Source organism: Emys orbicularis, chromosome 3 (assembly GCF_028017835.1).
Source record: "Emys orbicularis isolate rEmyOrb1 chromosome 3, rEmyOrb1.hap1, whole genome shotgun sequence".
Lineage (NCBI taxonomy): Eukaryota > Metazoa > Chordata > Testudines > Emydidae > Emys > Emys orbicularis.
Genome location: NC_088685.1, coordinates 62,170,527 through 62,192,990, shown reverse-complemented (window position 1 = coordinate 62,192,990; position 22,464 = coordinate 62,170,527). Strand labels below are relative to the sequence as shown.

General features: G+C 40.9%; 1 protein-coding gene across 2 annotated transcripts in view; it reads left to right on the top strand.

Moving 5' to 3' along the window:
- The window catches only part of FILIP1 (filamin A interacting protein 1), an 86,575-nt gene that overhangs the window by 26,714 nt on the left and 37,397 nt on the right, over positions 1–22,464 (top strand). For both annotated transcript variants that reach the window (XM_065401270.1, XM_065401269.1), the window contains exons 2-3: positions 6,843–7,016; positions 10,196–10,374. In XM_065401270.1, the coding sequence (XP_065257342.1) occupies positions 6,843–7,016; positions 10,196–10,374 (353 nt within the window). The remainder of the gene's footprint in view (positions 1–6,842; positions 7,017–10,195; positions 10,375–22,464) is intronic.

Sequence of the window (22,464 nt, the reverse complement as noted above, 5' to 3'; positions counted from 1 at the left end):
CCACCCTCCTCTCTACTTCAGCGTTTGGGGCGGTCTCCTTTTAGAGAAGGAACTGAGAAGTCACGGCCGTGCACACGCTGTTAAGGCACCAGCAGCGCATGAGGCAGGCAGCGTGTGTGCATAGCCCATGCGGGTACTGGTGTACAACTCTCCGAGCGAAGGGACACATCAACACCTGGAGTGAAGCACCCACAGGGACACTCATCTCGAAGCACATCAGTTACTGCACAGGTGAGTAACCTCCTCTTTTGCATAAAATGTTCTCAGCCTGACTCCTTTTCACAAAGCCCTTATTTACAGTGTAATTTACACCCACTTTAAGACCAGAGTGATGTAAATGGAACTTTGTGGTGAGAATCAGAATGAGAATCAGGCCAAGAATATTTTATACTAAATTAAAACTTCTGTGATGCTATTTATTATTTGTAAAGCACTTACTATGGTCAGTTTGGGACAAGAAACAATATCAAAGCCACATCAGTGGTAAAGAAGACAGATATGTTGGGTGACCAGAGGAGAGGGGCAGTATTAGTTTTTATTTTGGGGAATGTTTTTCTCCTCTTATTCCTCTTATTCTCTCTTCCTTTTATATAGTGTTGGGGTAGAGAAGGCACTTGAAGAATATTAGTGATAAGGCCTTACAGAATAAGGATTTGAAGGCCTTTATTAAAGGATTTGAATGAGGAGAGGATGTGATTGAAAAGTTATTCCATCCATTGGTAATAGCATGGATGAAGGCATAAAGCTAGAAGTGGAAAGAGGGCATGAAGGGGAGTGAGGCTGGCAGTGTTGGTAGAATGAAGGGAAGTGATAAGAAAGATGCTACAAGATGTAGGCTGGAATGGAGTTGTATCTTCCCGTGATGAAGTCAGACATGGCCTTTCACCCTTTGTAATCTTCAGCTTCAAAGACAGCTTTCTTTTTCAGATTAAATCCTGAAAATCTCACTAAACAGCTACTCTCAGAGGCTTTAGACAAGAGGACCCCATGATTTCTGACTCACTTTGTGGGGGAATGCATCCTACTGTTCTCCCTTCAAGTCTCAGGAAGAATTACGAAGAAGGCATAAATGATTCCTCAGTGCTGAACTGACATGGGGATCACACTGAGATATCAAAACAGATAACGTGACAGCTCACACTCAGCCCAAACCCCCTTCTTCCAGAATCTGTTACCAGTTACCCAGCTCTTACAACCAGATTAGCCTCTATATGCTAAGTGGGGGAGAAATATCAAGGGTTAACTTTTCAGCAGAGCCTAATTTGTCAGGCACTGAAATCCCATTGAAACTACTCCCTTGCGCTCCTTTGTAACCCCAAACTCAAATTCCCAACCAAAGAATGTGATTGTCAAGGATGAGAAATATTGTCCTTTAACACAATATTAATAGATGTTAAATAAAAAACCCTAAACACTGGAAACTCAGGAAATCCAGAGTTAAAATTCCATAACTTCCTGACTCTGAGCCCGGCCTGGTCACTCTCTACCTATGAGTTGAAAACCCTCATCAGCTGCATATGTGAATTTCAACAATATGGTCCCTAGTTATTAAGAATATAGGTATTGCCATACTAGATCAGACCAGTGATTCATCTAGCCCACTAGCCTCTCTGATAGAGGCCAGAACCAAATGCTTCAGCGAAAGAAGATATAAGAATATTCACAATGGACAATAATGGGAAAGCCAGAAAACAGGCATTTTCTGCCTAACTACAGAGAAGCTAGTGGTTGGCTTAGGCTCTCAAGCATGAGGGCTTATATCCCTTATACTTTTATCCTTTCTAATGTAACTGTGGATGTTCTTATTATCCATATAAATGGCCAATTCTTTTTTTATTCCTGTAAGATCTTGAACTTAATATCTTGTGGCAATGAGTTCCACATGCTAGTTGTAGGTTGTGTAAAAATTATTTCATTTTATCAGTTTAAAACTGTATTGCCTCTGATTTTTACTGGGTAGCCCTTTATTCTTATAGTATGAAAACCAGGTATAAGAATTCTCAGGTTGGGCACCCAAAAATGGAGGCACCCAAATGCAATGCCTTATTTATTTTGTAAATTTAGGCCTTAAATTCAGATTAGGTGGAACTAAGTTTGTAACATTCACAAGCCTCCTCTCAAAAGTTCACACACAGAGCCCCTCACATGGCTCCCTGGTGAAACAAAAACTGTTAGTAACTAAAAACCTTTCCACTCTAACTAGGTAAAAGTAACTTGTGTGCTAGTTCACCTTGAAAACTATTGCTAGTGCATCAGTAACATGGTAGGCACTGTACAGACATAAAGTAAGATTATCTATGGTACCAGCTTTAAAGAACATACAATCTGAATAGCATATATAATTGGTTTGGAGTTTTCATATCAAACAATTTAAAGTTATGAGTGAATTTAAAAGGTAAAGTGATTTTCTAAAAGTGAAAACTCATCCATTTTCTAAGTTCCTCACAGTAATTCTTAACCTTTTGTCTGAATAATCTCAAACTTTTAAAAATATATCTCCATTGACTAGAAATTGTTGTAATATCTGATCATCTCCTATCTCTGAATGTTCCCACTTACCACAGTGGCAAGGGGAATGGAGTTGAGAAATGGTTTTCTAGTGCCAGAAAACCCCATTTATTCCACCAAAAACCACTAGAGACTGCAGTCTGTGATTTTATATGCAAATTTACTTCCAATCTGAAATCCCTTCCTTGTGCCTGTGCCCTAGCATGTGTTTTATATTAAGTAACATTGTGTCCTTAAACAAACAGGAAACATAAAAGAAAAAACCCACCAGCTGGGATGATAGAGTCTCTGTTGGCCAGAATTGGGATATGTGTGCCATCTATTGTCCCACTATAGTTCGGGAGGCTTCAAATCCCTCATCTATTTTCTGCACATTGCCCAGACTCACGTGTCTGCATATCAAGAGATACTTATGTCCTTGGACACCTTTCTGACAACCACTCCACTGGATTTTCCAACACCGAAGTGATTACCTACCAACCAGAGTTGCCAGCTTCCAGAGTGCAATTGCCACCCGCTTTTCCACTGACAAAGCAGCTCTCATTCTAATGTCTCTGTACTAGAGGGCTGAGGTGAGCTCAACACGCAGATCCAGGAATGTGGCCATCTGCATCCGAAAGTTCTGCAGCTACAGCTGGTCACCCCAAATCTGCATCACAGTGCGATCCCACCATTCAGTGCTCCTTTCTCCAGCGTAGAAGCACCACTCCAGTGTGTGGAGCTGGTCAGCAAATGCTTGCAACACCCTCAGTTTTAATTCACTGTCTACATTATACATTACCCCTCCTCAATTGTCTGATCTTCATTGCAGCACTACAGTTGGTAGCTGAAGTTCCACAAATTCAGAAGAAATGTGCACTGCGTTTCTAAAACACACTTGAAAATTCCCCTGAGCTGTTCAGGATTCATATTTCTTTTGGCGACATGATAGACAAAGAAAAGTGGCATGAGGAACTGTGGGAACTTTTAAAAATGGCTTGAAAATTATGGGATGAAATTATGGGGGAGCTCCCATAAATCTGAGCGCTATGCTGGTATCCCAAAATGCACTGCAAAATGTCCCACAAGCATTGCATCGGACAGTGGTGCAGAAGATACTGGGACATCCACGCATAGTGCAATGCATCTTCTGCTGACACAAGCACTTGTGGTTGCGATGTGCGGCAACAACAAAAGCGGCCAAATGTGCACATGCTCTAGTGTTATAGGAATGTTGGTGGCTGTAAGCTGACAAAAGTTTTGTCAGTGAACCTTTGTAGTGAAGACAGCCAAAAAGTACTTCAACAAAAGTACTTCACAGTGGAGACTTTGCCTCAGTTCTTTTTTCTTTTTCTTTTTTTTTAAACCAAGTATGTGGCCCCAGGCAACCCAGCTCTTTCCCAACAGGACTATTTTGGCTTACTATCTGAAAATGGCCTGCGTCCTAAAGTTTATTTTAATTATATACTTTATCACTATACCTTGAAACAAAACAGCAACGTGAGGGCTAGTCTTGTTGTTTAAGTGGAAAATTAGTCATTTGGAGGAAGCATGAAATCATTAATTTCACAGGCCAGCTATTTTAGCCAATTCCCCATGCAATCATTATGAGGAGTTTGTAGGGAGACTAACTGAAATCCTGAGAACTCCTGAAAGCTACAGTATTGTCTGTGACCCTGTAGCCCATTAAGATTTAAGAGCAGTTGCACTTCAAAATCCTCCCACTCCTGGATTTGTGTCTTACCAGATAAAAGCAATTTGTGTTCAGTTTATTATTAGCACAGACCTATTTTTGCTCTGATGCTTCCTAGCAACCTCAGTGGAGTATCTGTTTGCTAGTTTGCTTTTCATAAATTGTTATCATAAGTCCATGGTAACATACAAGGAAACAATTCTTGATGAACTAGCTGAACTACCCCTGACAAGATGAGGATATAAACAATGAGCATATTATATCTACACACACACTTATTCATCTATACACACATATATACAAGGTAATATACAGTACATATGACATGGACATATATCACAGCTTGTAAGTATATACACATATGGTGATATCCATGTGAAAAATCATAGAACTATGTGAAGAACTAATATCATATATCTTTGAGCAACTCATCTGTCCCCTGTCCATCCATCTTCCCATCCTCCTTTGAACTTTTTAACATTTCAAAAACATCTTCAATAAGTTGTCATTATATATGAAATAAAATCAACCTCTCAGAGAAATATTTACTTGTTTCCCCCCTCAAATTATGTTCAGTCCTGTAGTAGAGGGCAGAACATCACAAATTAACAATCCAATATCTTGCAGCCTTGCAGTGCTTTCCGCTTTTCTGTGGGATCCAATACTCACTTCTTCCTTTGGAAGGGCCCAAGAGAATGGATTTGAAAATTGTGACATTTATATAAATAGAAAAGCTGTCTCCTTCCACTTTTAGAGGGTTTTATGGCTTCCTCTGAGCCCAGAAACACTGAACTCATGATAACTAATGTACCTGCTGTTACAGTGAGAGTATGAAAAATAGTCACAATAAATTTTCTTTAACATCTTTAAAGCATTCCTACAATAACTTTTTTCATGTACTATAAGTATCTTATACAGAGTATATGATGGATTGTAATGTACAGATTTTATTGGCATAAGTTGGGGTTGACCTGTATAACTCATTTTGTCACTCATGAGTAATGTGGCTTCCTCAGTCTCATGCTGATAAAAATATTTATACTCCTCTATCATGTTTTCTCTATATTACAGGAAGAGACAGTTGTAATGCCTGGTTGCCTAATATTTTCCATTAGAAGCCCCTGTTCTTAGTTGTTTTTAACTGCTAACATTCTCATGTGGGCTGCTTACTCTCTGCTGCAGGCTCAATTTTTAAGTGTCAGTAAAAGTGGCTCAGCCATTTTCAAGAATTAAGTTTGGGAAAAGAGCTAGTTTTGCTAATGTTAGAAGCCTTTTCTTTGAAGAGCTCTAGTGCCTCCATGGTAAAATTTGCAGAGTGATAGTCCTGGGGACAGAGAGGTACCTTTGCTGTCCCCATGAAAACACACCCAGATTTGGCCAAGTTATAAGCCTTTGAAAATCACCATTTGTGTGTTTAGAGCTTTATAGACGCTTGATGCTAAAATCTCTGAACCTTCCATGTGCACTGAAATGGCTTCCCAGCTCCACACAGATTGAGCATTACATGGGGCAGGAGCAGCACCTGCCTCTTTGACCTAAGGGAAGGAGAGAGCCAGTAGGAAAGCATGAGTTCTTCTCTACTTACTGACTGTAATTCTGTGAAATTCACAACCCTTCTTATTGAGCAAGGCTTCATAACCCCATTTTACCATAACCCCTTAAGAGGCAGGCAAGTGTCATTCCCCCATTTTAACAGTGGGGCAACAGGTATTGCACAAAGTCACTTCAGACAGAGTTGGGAACTGGCCTCTGTTTCTGATATGGCAGAACCACAGCATGTCAAATCGATGTGCTTGGCTCTGCTATTTGTAACCACAAGAACAAACTCCCATCCAGAGCCAGGAATAAACTCCTAAATTTCCTCTCTTGTCTAGCAAATAATTAGGTAAGCCACTGTCAAAGTGTGTGCTGTGTCCCCCTCTAGTGGCTGGTCCATTGTTAACAGCCCTTTATTACTACTAGTTACTCTCTTCGCTCAAGTTTTTGAGATCCATGCTATGAATATAAAGGTCCTTGATTCAAACCCTACTGCTGATCCATGTGGCAATTAATATGGTTCCATGTATTTTATTTTTCCAGTTCCCTGTTTTAAAAAACCTAGAACTGTACATACAATAATTACTTTAAAAGAACATTATGGTTGCAAAGTCAAGAATTCAGTAGTTAGGAAATGACAGAATTACAGTTGCCCATGAAATCTTAATTCAGCCCCCTTGTGTGTGCTGTATGGCATAGTTTAATTACATGATCATATATTCTTTGTTCTACAAGACACTTGCCTCATCCAGTGCACAGGATGGACAGTGAATGAGGCAGGAGGTAATAAGAAAAACAAAGATGTTCTATTCTGGTTAAGGTCCTAGACTGGGACCCAGGAGAGCTAGGTTTTACCCCTGAATGTGATAGACTTCATATGTGATGCTGGGAAAGACTATCATAATTCATACCCACAAGGGGTCAAATTAAGATTACAGAGGCAATCTTTATTCTGGCATTTCCCACCTGCTTGATTTTGCAATCTTAATATTCTTTTAATTCCCCCCCAATGTACTCTGTGTGTGTACTATATACATATACTGCACACACTGTAGTTGTAGTAATACAAGTGTGGTTTGCCTGTTGATTGTAGGTTGTCTAATTATATTGAATTGAAATCCCACAGGCTAGAGAAGATGTCATCCACATGCTGAAGACAGAGAAAACCAAACCTGAAGTTTTAGAGGCTCACTATGGATCAGCAGCTCCAGAGAACGTGCTGCGAGTGTTGCATAGGGATGCCATCCTTGCCCAAGAAAAATCCGTAGGGGAAGATGTCTATGAGAAACCCATTTCAGAGGTAATAACTTATCCAATTCCCCAAGAAAGGATGAATAGAGTGAGTCATGATGAATAGACTGTGCCCATTTACCTTGCTGTCATTTCACAAAGCAAGAGCCAAATGCAGTGTTCACTGCTCACACAAATAAAAGGAATTGAAGGGAAGGTGAATATTTCCTTGTTACGAAATCACCAAAGCATGTTCCCCGTGATAATAGCATTGGCTCTGAATGCAAAAACAGAAGCCTCTCATGTTCCTTAGGGGACTTTGCCCTCCTTCCCCTGCTCCCCTAAGTAGTGAACTTCAAGCAGTTAAGCAAAAACAAACCCTCCCAGGTTGGTGAATGGTTACATTTTGACTCTACATTTTAAATTCCTTTCCATTAATAGGTACAAATCTGTAGTGATAAGTGCTCTTGACAGTGTGTCTCCTGTTAGAGTATCATCAAGTGAGCAATTAGGATGAGAGGACTAGCTCACTCACACCAGTGTAAATTAATTACTCCACTGCAGTCAATCCACATGCAAAAGAAATTTCCGTCCCACCCCAATTTTCATGAGACTGGATCATTGCATCAGGTGAAGAAGTTAAGTCTAGGGACCAAATCCCGTAGTCTTTACTCAGTCCTTAGAAAGTTTGTCTTCAACAGTCATTTTGCCAATATGATGACTGTGGGCCCAATCCTGCACCCAATGGCACCAGTCAGCCTGATTCTCTATTATAACACTGATTTTATGCTGGTGTAATGCCATTGAAGTCAACAAAGTTACATCAGCATTAAAATGGTGTAACAGTGTGGAGAATCAGGCTCATAGGGAGCAAGATCAGGCTCTAAGTTAGACCTATAGCATTTGATCCTTGGTTTGAAGTCTATGGAGCTATACCAGTGTAGAATAGGTAGGAGACCAGAAAAAGGTCCTAATACCTACAGGGTGAATCCAAAACTGAGCACAGAGCACGTTCTTAAGGTAAAAAAGGCCATCTTTGAGATCAGTTATTAAGGTAAAGAGTAGCATCCCTAGGGTTTTAGTTAATCTCTTCTACTTTTTCTAAATACATCAGTAATATTGGTACAATAATTACAGTAATAATGGTACAATGGTTGAACAACCCACTGTATTAGATGACATCTTTTCAGAATTTAGAGTCAACAGAGTGATCAAACTGATTCAACATGCCTGGGTGATTGGTTATGTTAAAAAAAAAGTAAAGAAGGATCAGGACACACTGTAAACACACTTATATTGTATCTGAGATCCCCTCACCATACTAAAGGTGTCCAGTGCAAATTATGAGGCTAGGTATTCATAAGAATTGGCCAAGAGATCCCCATGTTAACTCATGCCAACATTTGATTCATATAGGAAAAAAGTGAGTCACAGAACACCCAAGAGTCTTAGGATGCATGCAGCCACTTTATTGCTTAGTACCAGAATAGGAATGGTGCAGCTGATGAACTCTACCCACATATCAAAAAACTAGCACTGATAACTGCCAGCCAAAAAATGTATAATATGCCACAATGTATGTACAATTTTTCAAGGACTCTCTGGGTAGAACACAGTACAATTCATATTAATTGTGTCTAGTAGAAGATAATTTAAAATACACTGCGTACTTTTAATGTGACATCTTCTGGAATATTTGTGAGGCAAGTAAGCAAGGAAAACAGATTGTAGCATTCAGGAGGATACATTAAATATTCACTTTGAACAATGCTAAAAGAGCTTAACAAGACTCTTTTGTAATAGGTGGCAAGGGCACTGTGTCCATGGAATCCCTTGGTTTGTGAGGGACCCTTTGTTCTCTGTAAAACTTGTACAGCAAGGAGTTTATTAGAAGATGATTGGTATAAAAATACTGCGTTTACAATATTTTCTGGCTTCAAAAGGTCCATTGTCCAGATGAGAATGCAGCCGAAGCCAGGCTCTCTCCTTTGTGAAGTTTAATGAGCACCTCAGACTCTCCTGTTTATCATCTAGAGTTGTTTCAAAAGGGCTGCAATCCTGTTCTCATCTTTCCTTTAGCCCATTACAGGAATACCATAAAATAGCCACTAGCTTGGCCATTCCTGGCTATAGAAGACATGATTCCCACAATGGGTGGGCTGAGTGTGATCAGAGCAGGACCTAGTGATATTTTTGTTGGAGGCACATAATCAGAAAGGTACTGTGTGGGTCTACCTTAGTGGGAAGTTTGTTACAAACTGAATGAGAACTCAGATTCAACTGCCCTCTCCCCAACAAAACACTGAAGGTAGCAGCGTGAATAGCAATGTTTGGTATTGTTCTTTCCTAGCAACTTTTTACACACGAAAACCAGTGTTTGAAAAATAGCTGGAATAATAATAATAAAATAATAATTAATAACAATATAATTAATAATAAAATTAGACCAAATAAAAAAATATAAACCATTCCTAAGAAAGTAATGAGATAAATTGTAAAAGAAGAGGCAGAGAGAAAAAGTCTAAATTGAACAGTAACCAGAAATGTATTACAAAAAGAATCCACACTGACTCTAGCTAATTTAGATTTTATTTTTCATCAATCAAATGAATGGCAGGGGCGACTATCTATGAATGTCACAGATATGCACCTGCATTTTCAGCTTTAGGCATGCAACTTAAGTGCCAAACCCCATGTTTAGGCATCTAAATGCCCATCTAGCCATTTGAATGCAGGATTTAGGTGTCTAACATTAGGCATCTTAGTTTGTACATAGCGTCCACCCTCTTTTGTTCTGATGGGTGCCCTCAATTGCCATTGACTTCAACAGGCTTGAGGACACATTACCTGACAGGAGAGGCTGAACACCTTGTCTGTTCGTTGTCTCAGACCTGCCTCCCTGGAGGCACTGAACACCCTCAATTCCTCTTCCAGTTGGTAGGAGGTGAAGGTGGTCAGCAGCGTACTGCAGGAAGCACTCAGTCCTGCAAAAGTGTTATACAATGGTGTCAGATTCCATTCTTCAGACATCTGGGAGCTATGCAAATGTTTAATATAAATACACTGTATAAAGAAATCATTCTTTTCACAGAACAATTGCTCTGGTTCCAAGCCGCTGCTTTATGTAAAACCCAAGACGTAAAATTACTGAACTGACATTTACTAAATACAGTTTATTCAGTTAGTTAATCAGCCAATGTCAGTGAATGAGACCTTTCAAACAGTCCATTCTCCTTTTCAACTATCCAGCTGGACAGACTGGAAGAAAAGCAGAAAGAGACATATCGACGCATGTTGGAACAGCTCCTCTTGGCCGAGAAGTGCCATCGGCGCACAGTTTATGAGCTGGAAAACGAGAAGCATAAACATACAGATTACATGAACAAGAGCGATGACTTTACCAACCTCTTGGAGCAGGAGCGTGAAAGGTGAGCACTAGAGTTACTATGTAGCATATCCTCAACATCCGGTCACTTCCTCAGTTAAGAAGTTAAATGTTTTTTTATATGATACATCTATTGCCCATGCAATCTGTTTGTAAAATATCACTGTGATCACATTGTACTAACAACATTGTTCAGGTCCAGAGCTGGGAGATCCTGCCAGACAGTTCTGTGAGTATGCACTCGAATTTTAAAATGAATTTGCTTTGGCCACACCAGTGCCCAATTTGTGTTCATCTTCTGGAAACTTTTGAGTGATACAATTTTATTTACATTGACTGAATTTTAATCTGGCATGCTGAACCCGAGGTGGTAGGTTTCCTATGGAATGGAACACTGTTTAGCACAGCAGGAGGACATGGTTTCCAAACCCACATTCTAGAGCCTTGGCACGGAAGTGAGAAGAAGTTGATTGCACTCTTCACATCCAGGGCTGTGAATTCACAATTGATTGAAGAGCAATGCTTCAGGCAACGTGTGTGTCTGTCCCAGGAAGGAAATGTTTTCTAAAAATTGCCTGGTCCTGCCCATCTGCTACCGCAGACTAGTTACAGACATTCCCAAGAAGAAAGATGCCAGATTCACTGAGTAAATTATTTGTTACCTATTTTCTCAGCGAGGTTCAAGACCATCTTTTTGTAGATGACGCATGAAGCTACAAAGTATGTATGTCTTGGCTGCATTGCTGAGCTGATTGACAAACTTCAAAGAGCACAAACTCTGCTGCATTTTACCCAGTGATGTGAAATGTTGTCACCTTCACAGCATATCAAGAATTATGTTGGCTTGTTTTTCCAGTTAAGGAGTATGACAATTATCACATTTGGTGCTTGTATATAAATTATTTTTATATATGCTTAGTATTCATGTGTGTAGGGATACATATTTATGCCTAGAGACTACACAAACAAGGGTTTGATCCAAAGCCCATTGAAGTTAATTGAAAGCTACCCATTGTCTTTAATGATCTTTGAATCAGGCCTTTAGCACTATAGAAGTACATATTATAATAATACATTATTATAAGAGTGTTTCAGTATTATCTTATCTGATTTACTTTCTACAAATCACCCAGCTCAGTTATTGCCATCTCACCATCCCAGCAATGAATTTGTGTTGTCCAAATAATGCGGTTTTGTACATTGTTTTTGGAACTCTTACATAGTCACATGGCTAAAGGAGCTAGGAATTTAAGAAAAACACCTAATATCCTGAGACTCACAATCAAATCATAAGAGTTGGCAGCACTACCAGCCCTGGAGATTAAAGCTCTTTTTTTATCCACTGATCAGGGATGGTTTGAAAGTACCAGTGTGAGTTTCCCTGCAACCTCACTTTATCCCTATCTTAGAAAAGCACCTTCAAGGGTGAGAGGTATTTATTATGTGTACACCTGTGCACTGCCAATTGAATTGAGATTACCAGCTCAATTCATATAGGCCACTAAACAGCCCTAAAGTAATAAACTATTGGTCATTACTGACTTGTGCTGTTTTCTTTGGTTGGGTTGAGTTGAGTTCTGTCTCCTGTTACTAACTCGCTACATCCAGTCCCATCTCCATGTGCATTCTCTCAGTCTCTCTGCTCCATTGTGTGCGTCCTTTTATAAACTCCATGATTAGTGCAAAAACATAAATAAAAAGGAAATTCTGAATTTAAATATATATTGAAAGCTGATCCTTTGGGAATAGCCAAGACCATTTGCCTCAGTCACAAGGGCAAATAGATGTAGGGCAAGAATTGCACCTCTTGAAGCCCCTTTGATTTCTGTTAAGTGACAAGAGAAATATGATACCATAAAAACAGCCATACTGGATGAGACCAGTGGGCCATGTAGCCCAGTATGCTATCTTCTGACAGTGGCCAATGCCAGATCATTCAAAGGCAATGAACAGAACAGAGCAATCATCAAGTGACCCAATCCCTGTCATCCAGTCCCAGGATCTGACAGTCAGAGACTTTGGGACACCCAGAGTATGGGTCTGTATCCCTGACCATCTTGGCTAATAGTCATTGATGGACCTATCCTCCATGAACTTATCTAGCTCTTTTTTGAACCCAGTTATACATTTGGCCTTCATAACACCCCAAGCAATAAGTTCCACAGATTGACTGTGCATTGTGTAAAGTAATACTTCCTTTTGTTTTTTTTTAAACTTGCTACTTATTAATTACTTTGGGTGACCCCTGGTTCTTGTGTTATGTGAAGGGTAAATAACACTTCCTTATTCACTTTCACCTTATTCACTTATTCTTCCTTTAGCTGTCTCTTTTCCAAGCTGAACAATCCCAACAACTTTTTTATCTCTCCTCGTACAGGAGGTATTCCATACCCCTCCTCTGTACTTTTTCATTTCTAATATAACTTTTTTTTAGATGGGGTGATCAGAACTGCATGCAGAATTCAAAGTGTGTGTGTACCATGGCTTTATATATGGCATTATGAGTGAGGTGTGGAAATTGTTCATTAATTTAGACTTAAATGGTCTCAACTCTTACCCTTCAGGGGACAGATCCTTTAGGATTTGAGTGCACAAGGAATTCAGGATCCAGACTAATCTGAGTTCAAATAGCTTATTTCATATATTTTTAAAACTGAAAGTAATATCTTTGGACGGACAAATTCAGAGAGAAAGATAAACTAGTGAGATGAATCATCACAAAACCCCACAGAAACTGTCAGCAAGGTCTTTTAATCAAGAGACAGGTTTTGTAACAGGAAAGAAAATTAAGTTGAGATAAGAAAAACCCATCCCCAGCTCAAGATTCAATCCAGTCTAAGACACTGGATGGGGAGTCAACCTTCCCAAAGGCATTTTTCCTTCTCTCTTCACCTAACCATTCTTATTTTACCATCAACATCATCTATATTATTTATATTATGGCAGTTCTTAAAGGCCCAGGCCCCACTGTGATAGGAACTGAACAAATACCCAGTCCCCCCTGTGCAAGGGAAAGCAGAAGTTGAGTTGAGGTTAAGCTGTTATTCACCCTATTACACATGCAGTATCTGCAGTGGTAATGGAGAGTGAAAACCTAGAGAAAGAACAATCCTTTAGAAGGTCCCTTTCTTACAAGTCAGCCATAACGATGATCATGCTTAGCAGTTCTATGGCTCTTCCCCTCTTCAAAGAACTTTACAAATCCTTCGTAACCCATGCTTTACAGGCTGCCTTTCAGAGACCACATGCCCCATACCATCTTGCCCAAGCTATCGGTCGGAAACACTCTAAGAACAATCAGAGGGCTCTTGGTTCTTACATCTTCCCAATCCTCATTTATAATATTTACTTTATAATGCTATAATACTTATATAGTTTAGGTATTCAATCAAAAAAAGCACTTGGGTGGAAAACATAACAGGAGTGTATAAAACATACCCATCAAGGAGAGGAAATTGTAGCAAGCAGCAGCCAGTCACAAAATGACCCCTAAGGGCTGTAGCTGTTTGACTTTGCCAAATTTTAAAAGCCAGCTCCAGAAAGGCATGCTGGGGGAAAATCTTATAAGAAGGCATCTCTAGACTAGGAAGAGTTGGAATCAGAAATTCCAAAGGAAGATGCTCCCAGAGAAAGGGTGGCCTTTGTGTTTTGTAAATATCTCTATAGTTTGTTCTTATAAAGATTGGAATACAAACCACATATTTTGTTTCCTAGTCCTGTACCTTAACCACAAGTCTATCTTTCTACCCTTACTCACTTCTATCACCATTTTCTCCACCCTCATTCTCTTCTTCAGTTCTTATTCTCTACTGTTTAGCAAAGTTTACTAATTGTCTGTTCTTGTTTCAATGTCTCCATCAATGAGGTATATTATTAAATTAATGGAGATATCCTATCTCCTAGAACTGGAAGGGACCTTGAAAGGTCATCGAGTCCAGCCCCCTGCCTTCACTAGCAGGACCAAGTACTGATTTTTGCTCCAGATCCCTAAGTGGCCCTCTCAAAGATTGAACTCACAACGCTGGGTTTAGCAGGCCAATGCTCAAACCACTGAGCTATCCCTCCCCCGGGATTAATTAATCCTGTTTGCAGAGTGTGCTATCTTTCAGGAGGATGCCTGGTGGTCTGCTAAATTCACCAGTATCTGTTAGGTACAGATTATACCATTCCATTCAGCCAACATCCAGGCCTTGCACTTCCATTGGCACCCTTCTTTCCTCCCACCCACCGAGGTCTAGCATACATATTAGCTATATCCAGGCCTATTCCCAAGCCACTTCCCTCACAATCTCCTTACCTTCTGTTTAGTCTCCTTCTATTGTCCTCTCCTACTGCAAAGCCTTTAGCCTATCCAAGCTCCATCGCCTTGTGGTATTGTCTTGCCTTCCCATTCATGCTCAGCATCCTGTCACTCATCTCTTCTTCCTCACTCATACTTGGTGGCTTTGGGTAGGGAAGTGGGGTAGTCTTCATTCCTCTCCCACATTCTCAGGGTTAATAGGGTGATTAGCACAAAATGGCCACTCACACCACACTGGGCCTTCCATGGAGATGAGGTGCCAGGTGAGGGCCAACCCTTCCTCATTCATGAAGTTTTCTGTGGATGTGGGATTCTAGGTGGCCCCTTTCCTGTGTCCGGAGAAGGGAACAGTCATCTCTCCAGCTAAATCATGGCTGAAGTCTTCGTATAGTTGCAAATATTTCTGCACATTATATATGGCCACAGCAGTGAGCAGACTGCCAGTCCCTCCAGCCCAAGGGTTAGGGGAGAATGCCTAGTACTATCTGCAGAAAATTCAATAGGTGGGAAGAGCAGTAACCTGTGCCTGGCACCCCAACTACCTACCCTAAAGTCCCAGTGTGGAGAGGAACAGCAATCTAAGCCCCCCTAGAAAGCCTGGGAAGAAAGGAGAGGGCTGAAAGACACCAGGCCCACTTTTCAAAGACATCAATGGTAAGTGGGGTCCAGAGGGACCAGGAATGGCTGGGGACGGGCGAAATGGGGTCTGGGTGGAGTTGGGATGGGGTCTTGGATAGAATTGGCCACTGTAGAAAGGAAGGGCTGGTGTAGCAGCTGCAAGGTTGCAATTGATCCTTTCAGCACAGTCCCACAATGATCCTCCCCATCCTTCAGTCACAGCTTTGACAGCTGAGAGCGCTGGCTCTGTCACCTGTCAAGCTGGCTGCATTCAAGCATGAGAGCAGCTGAGGCAGTTCTTGGCTCTGTCCATTCACCCACAAACCTCTCCTGAGGGCAGGGCTTAGCGTAGCCAAGAGAGAGTGCTTGTTGCCCTCAGCTCTGCTTAGTCCCAACCCTCAGATAGCAAAGAAGGATATAAAAATATAACAAAAACTACAACTTTATTACAAACTTTAAACTCTTTCTTTGGTCCCCTGGAGATTCACTTGGAAAACAAAAGACAAAAATCAAAGATTAGTTAACCGACAAATGCAGGCACACCCTTCAGTGCACTCTACTGGGGAGTGCCACTGCTGTCCATCCACTGCCTCAGCATTTCCCACGCTCCTGAGATCGAACATAGGAAGGGGTCATTAGCTAAAATGCAAAGTAAGGCTATTGCTGTCACCCAATCCCATTACTCTCTTGTAACTCCCCATGGTGCCTCAGCACCCATTCATTGCCTCACTGTCCCCTCAAGGAATGGTTCATATCCTGGAAGTCCTACTGCACTGTGCAGGGGGGGAGGGGCAGGCGAAACTAGATATGCTAAATGGAGGGTGCCCTATAGAGATGGCCTCCCTTCAGATCCTGGGTTGGATCACTCCCATTTCTCCACTCAGGAGAGAAGAAAGCCATTAGTTCAGCTACAAAAGAAAGCAAAAGACCAGGAAATACGAACTGAAAAAACATTAATGGCAAAATTGAAATGAAAAATACTACTGAATAAATGAATGAAAAGAATACAGTCCAGTCCCTCACTTCTGCAGGCATCACCACTAATAGACAGTGATGCTTCTCATAATACAGCTTGTGCCTCTAGGTCCACTCCAGAGTCAGTCTGGCAGTGGCTCAGGGGTGATTGGTGACAATCTACAGGTGTGACCATGGTCTCAGCTCCTTGGGAGCTGGCTTAGGCATTATGGGATCAGTGAAACAAATTCCAGAACCTGCAATGCTTGCAGGGAGCACTGTGTGCACCTAAAGCAGGATGGCTAGGGTAGAAGCACTGCGCCATTGCAAACTCGTGCTGATTCAGTCACAATGCTGCAGGTTGTGCAGTCCTCAAAAATAGACACAGTCACAGAGAATGCCTGATTCCATTGTGCACTCTCCCTCAGTGGGAGTGCTCCTCTGGACTTATGAAGTTGTCAACCTCACAGGTAAAACCCATGAGAGGAGGAGACGGGTTTTCTTGGCAAAAGGAGCAAGCCTTTGGAAAGCATTACCAGTTGAGATTAGCAAAACCACAATTCTCAATTCAGAATGAAAGGTAAAACTCACTCCTTTGACTTGGATTTCATACAATCACAACTAACAGCATCATAGAAGAGAAAAGGTGGAAGACGAGGAGAAAGAGTTGAAGACAAGAAGGAAGAACAAGAAAAAGTGTAATCGAAGAGGGAGCTAAGAGAGATGGAAGGAAGAAAGAAAACCTACACAAACAAAAAATTCACCCCAAATATCTAGAGGCACATAGAAAAAATAATTTAGGCCTCTGGCTGTTTGTATTCTTGATTTTTAACCATTTGGGAGGCTCTGAGGCCCAGATCCTCGAAGGTATTTAGTCAGCTAGCTCCCATTGATTTCAAATGAGAGTTAGGCACCTGAATGCCTTTGATCTGGGCCTGAGAATAGAGATACTACAATGCTGGGTGGTGTTGTTTAAAACTAGACGATAGATTGGCTTTAGAGATGGGCCTGAGCCTGAATGTTCAGGTTCAGATCTGAATCTGTAAAGCTCAGAAAGATTTGTGTCAGGTGATGTTGTTCAGATTCATTTTGCAGAAATGGAGCTGAGCGAACATGTTTGGATTAAGATCTGAATTACTCCAAAGTATAAAAGGGTTTGGATCTGGTGAAACACTAGGAGGGTAGTGAAGCACTGGAATGGGTTACCTAAGGAGGTGGTGGAATCTCCTTCCTTAGAGGTTTTTAAGGCCTGGCTTGACAAAGCCCTGGCTGGGATGATTTAGTTGGGGTTGGTCCTGCTTTGAGCAGGGGGTTGGACTAGATGACCTCCTGAGGTCTCTTCCAACCCTAATCTTCTATGAAACCCCTCTCTCATTTATTTTGCAATTTCTAACGTGCACCTAATGTTGTTGTCTCTGGGTGCAACAAATGCAAACAACACACTATTAGTATTAGCAAATATTAACTAAAGAGTAAGATCTCCACACAGATTATAGAGTATTAGCACCCTACACTTCCAAGGCAAAAGAATGAATAAATAGGTGAGTGAGAGAGAGAGAGTGAGAGTGTGTGTGTAACACAATTAACAATTCTAACACCCTGGGCCTGATTCTCCACTGATTTGAACCTATGCAAAGTGCGGGTAAAATTTGACCAAATCCTAATTCTCCATTTGTTTATGCCAGCAGCAGAGTTTTACAAGCACTCTGACTGCACGTGGTGCAAGGCAGTGGAGACTTAGGCCCCTGACAGGTTGAGTTTATATCCATGTGATAAAGTGCACAGGTATACAGTTAAGTTATAACTTCTGTTCACTTGCTCACACATCTGTGACCACTGAGCAGCTTCAATTAGCTGCCATTTCATTGTCTTAAAAATCAACCGACCAGAAAACTGTACACTTTCTCCTCCAGGGTGGTCTAATTCCCCTCACCCCACCCAAAAAAAAAAAAAAATTACATCTGCCCGAGGCCCAGGACACACACAGTTCAGTCCTGCACTAGTGGCAGCTTTTCCATACATAAAACTGTCACAACTTTAAAGTCTGTTATCTAATGATCCTGCAGGGCTAGAAATGGGCACAATGGAATGGAGAGATCCTCAATGAAACTGCTCTTGCTACAAGTCCTGGAGAGGCCTGAGAGATCAGACTTAAAACCCTGATAATTTTAGCCCCAGAAAAGCTATTTTGCATCAGTGGTGGAAGTGTTTACATTTATTGGTTTGAATTTTATCTCCCTCTAATCCTGCTTTGGTTGGACTCATAAGGGCATATCCTTCTCCCATTGAAGTCAGCAGCATTGATGTTAATGATTCAGGATCAGGCCCAAGCCCATAGTCTTGCAGAAGAATACAAGAAATAGCCCTGAAAGCCCTCTAAAACATTCCTAAGATAGCTTTTTCTGTAATATACATGGCATATATTTTACAGAATACATCATGGAGTGGGATGGCATGAGGGTTTTACTGGAACGTAGTTGGGATGATCTGCGTAACTCACTCATGGCTTTGACACTTGGGAGTAACATGACCATCGCAAAGCCAGGCTGATAAAACATTTATAACACAACACATACCATGTCTTCCCTATCTGTCAATATAGAAAACCGATATTTCAGCCTAACAGAACTAACGTATGTATGTATATATAAATTATACACACACACACGTTTATGCTAGACTTCATTAAAGTGATAAAGATTTGAATTGACTGTTTGCATTTCTCATTGTAGCCTCAAATTGCACTCTACAACTAATGAGACAATGTTCCAAGTACAGAGAAGCATTTAGCATTTTCCTCCAAGACAGGGTTGATAATTAATTCTGTATTTCTTAAGCAATGCCCAGCTAAATCTGGTTTTAGTTAAACCCTCTTTTTGAAGTACATGACCATAATTAGATCTGCGCATAGGAGACAGCAGGATTCTGACCCCAGATCATTCTTCTACAAAGTTTTCTTTCACTCTTCATGCAAAATTGTCTCCTCTCCTCTTCCCCCAGAGCAGCACCCCCAGCAAGGAATGTATTGGCAAGTTTCTCAGCGGTCTGTGATAATACATTCCTCTCTGCTTTAGTCATCCTGGCATCAAGATACTCCTGGCTGCTCTTCTGGTGATGTAATGCTGGGCCCACATCACCTGCAAAGAAAATTGATCTGCAAGTAATAAAAAGCACAACCGTCTTGAAACAAAAACGGGAGTATCAATGTTAGCAGATTTCAAACTCCTTTTTTCCCCTGCTTTTGTTATTAAAGTTTCTCCTCTCCCTTATCCCATGAGAAGCCAGCACCAAGCCCTTTCTTTATTAAACATTTTCAATTGTTTCATTTTATTTAAATTTAGCCAAGACAGCCGAGGTGGAGGGGTACTAGTAGGGGCTAGAGTTCTGAGATTGTTGTAGAGTTTTACCCGTGATCTCCTTCAGATCTGTAGATTCTTTTGATTTTTATAGCACTAGTAAAATGAAGAAAAGGCCACAGTATCAATCAGCCAGTGACCGATCTACAGCATAGTCTAACCAAACATAGGTCATTTTGAAATGTTCACTGTTAATGAATCTCTCGGACTTAACATTTAAGGCCAATTTCTGAGTGTAATGCCATGCAGCGACTTCAGAGGGGTGCCGGAAGGTATAATATAGCACAGAATTTGGCCCTTAATTATAAAATGTGTTTTTTCTTTTAAATTCTGGAAACTTTCACGGTTAGAGATTTGCATCCATACATCCAAGACTTCTCAGCCATCTTCTTATTCTGACTTTGAGTTTTCTCATTTATTTGTTTTTCTGACCTGCTTTCCAAATCATGAGCCTGAAGGAAAAAGCCAGCACAGTAGGGATCCACAGCATGGCCTACAGTTGTTACTCAGCTTACCATTATGTTGTTGGCAACAGTAACTCCCTGAGTCAGTCTATTTGGACTTTTCAGTAATTGCATCTATAAACTGAATTTTGTGTTAATTAATTAAAAAGCTGACAATGACAAGGGCAACAGTTTTACAATCATTAAACAGCTTTCATCCCATTCCTTTAGCTTGACATAAGTATCTGTATACTTCAGAAAGATTAGTTTTTCTCTCGATATGATAAAATTTTAGGATTGCAGATTAAGTAGTTCAAGTTTAATGATAGTCTGTTATGAAAACACCTGACAGTAACAAATGCCACTTCCAAACAGTTAAGTAAATCAAAAGCTCCTGAGGTCACCCATTCTTCAAGTTCTATTTTACAGTTTCAGTTGACCTGTAAGATAATGACTGGAACATGTGATTTTGTGAGGCATGTATTTTAGCTGAGTTGTAAAGCTTGTGATCCTGATCTCAGATTTAAACAGGACAGTTCCACAAACGTTAAAATAATGAGAAAACATAAAGCTACATCTAGCTGTACAAAAACAACGAGAAAATATTGTGAGGCTAATATGATGTGCTATTTGCCATGAGTTTGGGGTAATCCAAATCCCTATCTTCACGCTTGGATATTCCTTAACACTGTCAGATCTTATAGTCAGTACTGGGAGCATATAAAATAGCATCATGTGGTATTTCAGCTACTCTTCCAACTGCAGATTATTTCTAAGTCAGAATCAGCTTTACAGGCCTTCAGAGAGAATTATTATGCAGAAGAGATCTGTTGCATTATTTCTGAACAAGTTTAGTGCATCTGCAGACCCATCACTCTAAATACTCCATGGGTCAGGTGGGGGAGGGAAGTTACTCTACTCAAGCTCCACTCACAATCTCAAGCTCCACCCAGAGTGAAATAACTAGCAATATTGACATTAAAATTGGCATAGGTGTCTTTCACAGTTACCACATTGTGACAGTGTACCCCATAAGGCTTTATGGGGGTGTGTGTGCTTATAAATGTATGTATGACATAACTGGAATATGTTTTGTGCTGCCTGTGCCATGTAACATATCTCCGTAAAGGTTATGGTCTACTATATCTATTCATCCTATTTGTACACTTATATCATTTTCTACTTGAGGTTAAGAATATGGGCTGTATACTTGCTTGGTTTCTAAGTAAGCTTTGTGAGGCATTTGGTCAGTTTCTCTAGGAAGGAATTCACAAGGTTAAGTACCTGATCAGGAAGCACTTGGGGAACAATGCATCTTGGAATGCTCCAATCCACATAAGAAGTCTTCCTGGAGACATACAAGATACCATGTGGACAATGGCTTCGGCCTCTAAAGACTGAGTCATGCAGGGACATGTGACTTGCCCAGGTGACTCCAGAACTCCATCTTGGAGCTGGACTTTGCATAGGAGTGAGGAGGGGGGTCCCCACCCACAAGAGAAAGTCTATTTAAACCCGTGGGAGACCCCTCCATTTTGTCTTCAGCTGGCTAAAGAAGGAGGCTCTCCACCCCCCAGAATACTGGAAGGAAACTGGAACAAAGGACAGTAACTACAGGGGGTGTGAGTGATTGCTGGACCCAGGCTAAAAGGAGATTAGTCTGTAAAAGGGAGCATTCTGGAACTGGTGAGGATCTTATCTGTATTCAGTGTTTGATTAGACATAGATTTGCTCATTTTATTTTATTTTGCTTGGTGACTTACTTTGTTCTGTCTGTTACTACTTGGAACCACTTAAATCCTACTTCCTGTATTTAATAAAATCACTTTTTTCCTTATTAATTAAATCAGAGTATGTATTAATACCTGGGGGAGCAAACAGCTGTGCATATCTCTCTATCAGTGTTATAGAGGGCGAACAATTTATGAGTTTACCCTGTATAAGCTTTATACAGGGTAAAACGGATTTATTTGGGTTTAGACCCCATTGGGAGTTGGGCATCTGAGTGCTAAAGACAAGCACACTTCTGTGAGCTGTTTTTGGGTAAACCTGCAGCTTTGGGGCAAGTAATTTAGACCCTGGGTCTGTGCTGGAGCAGACGGGAGTGTCTGTCTCAGCAAGACAGGGTGCTGGAGTTCTGAGCTGGCAGGGAAAACAGGAGCAGGGGTAGTCTTTGCACATTAGGTGGCAGCTCCCAGGGGGGGTTCTGTGATCCAACCCGTCACACACATAATTGAAACATATCTGTTCGTTAACAGCTCTATTAGTCATGTTTTCAGGCTGTCTACAGCCACAGGAAACCTTAGCTGAATCAGGGTCACATTTAGACAGTTTTCTTCTCAAACAGACAGGCTAGAAGCACAGTTTCAATGGAAGTGGCAGGTGCTCAGCACTGCTAACATATTACTTATGCACCACTTATTAATGTGGTGCATTAAGGATTTAGGTGTTAGTACCTGAAG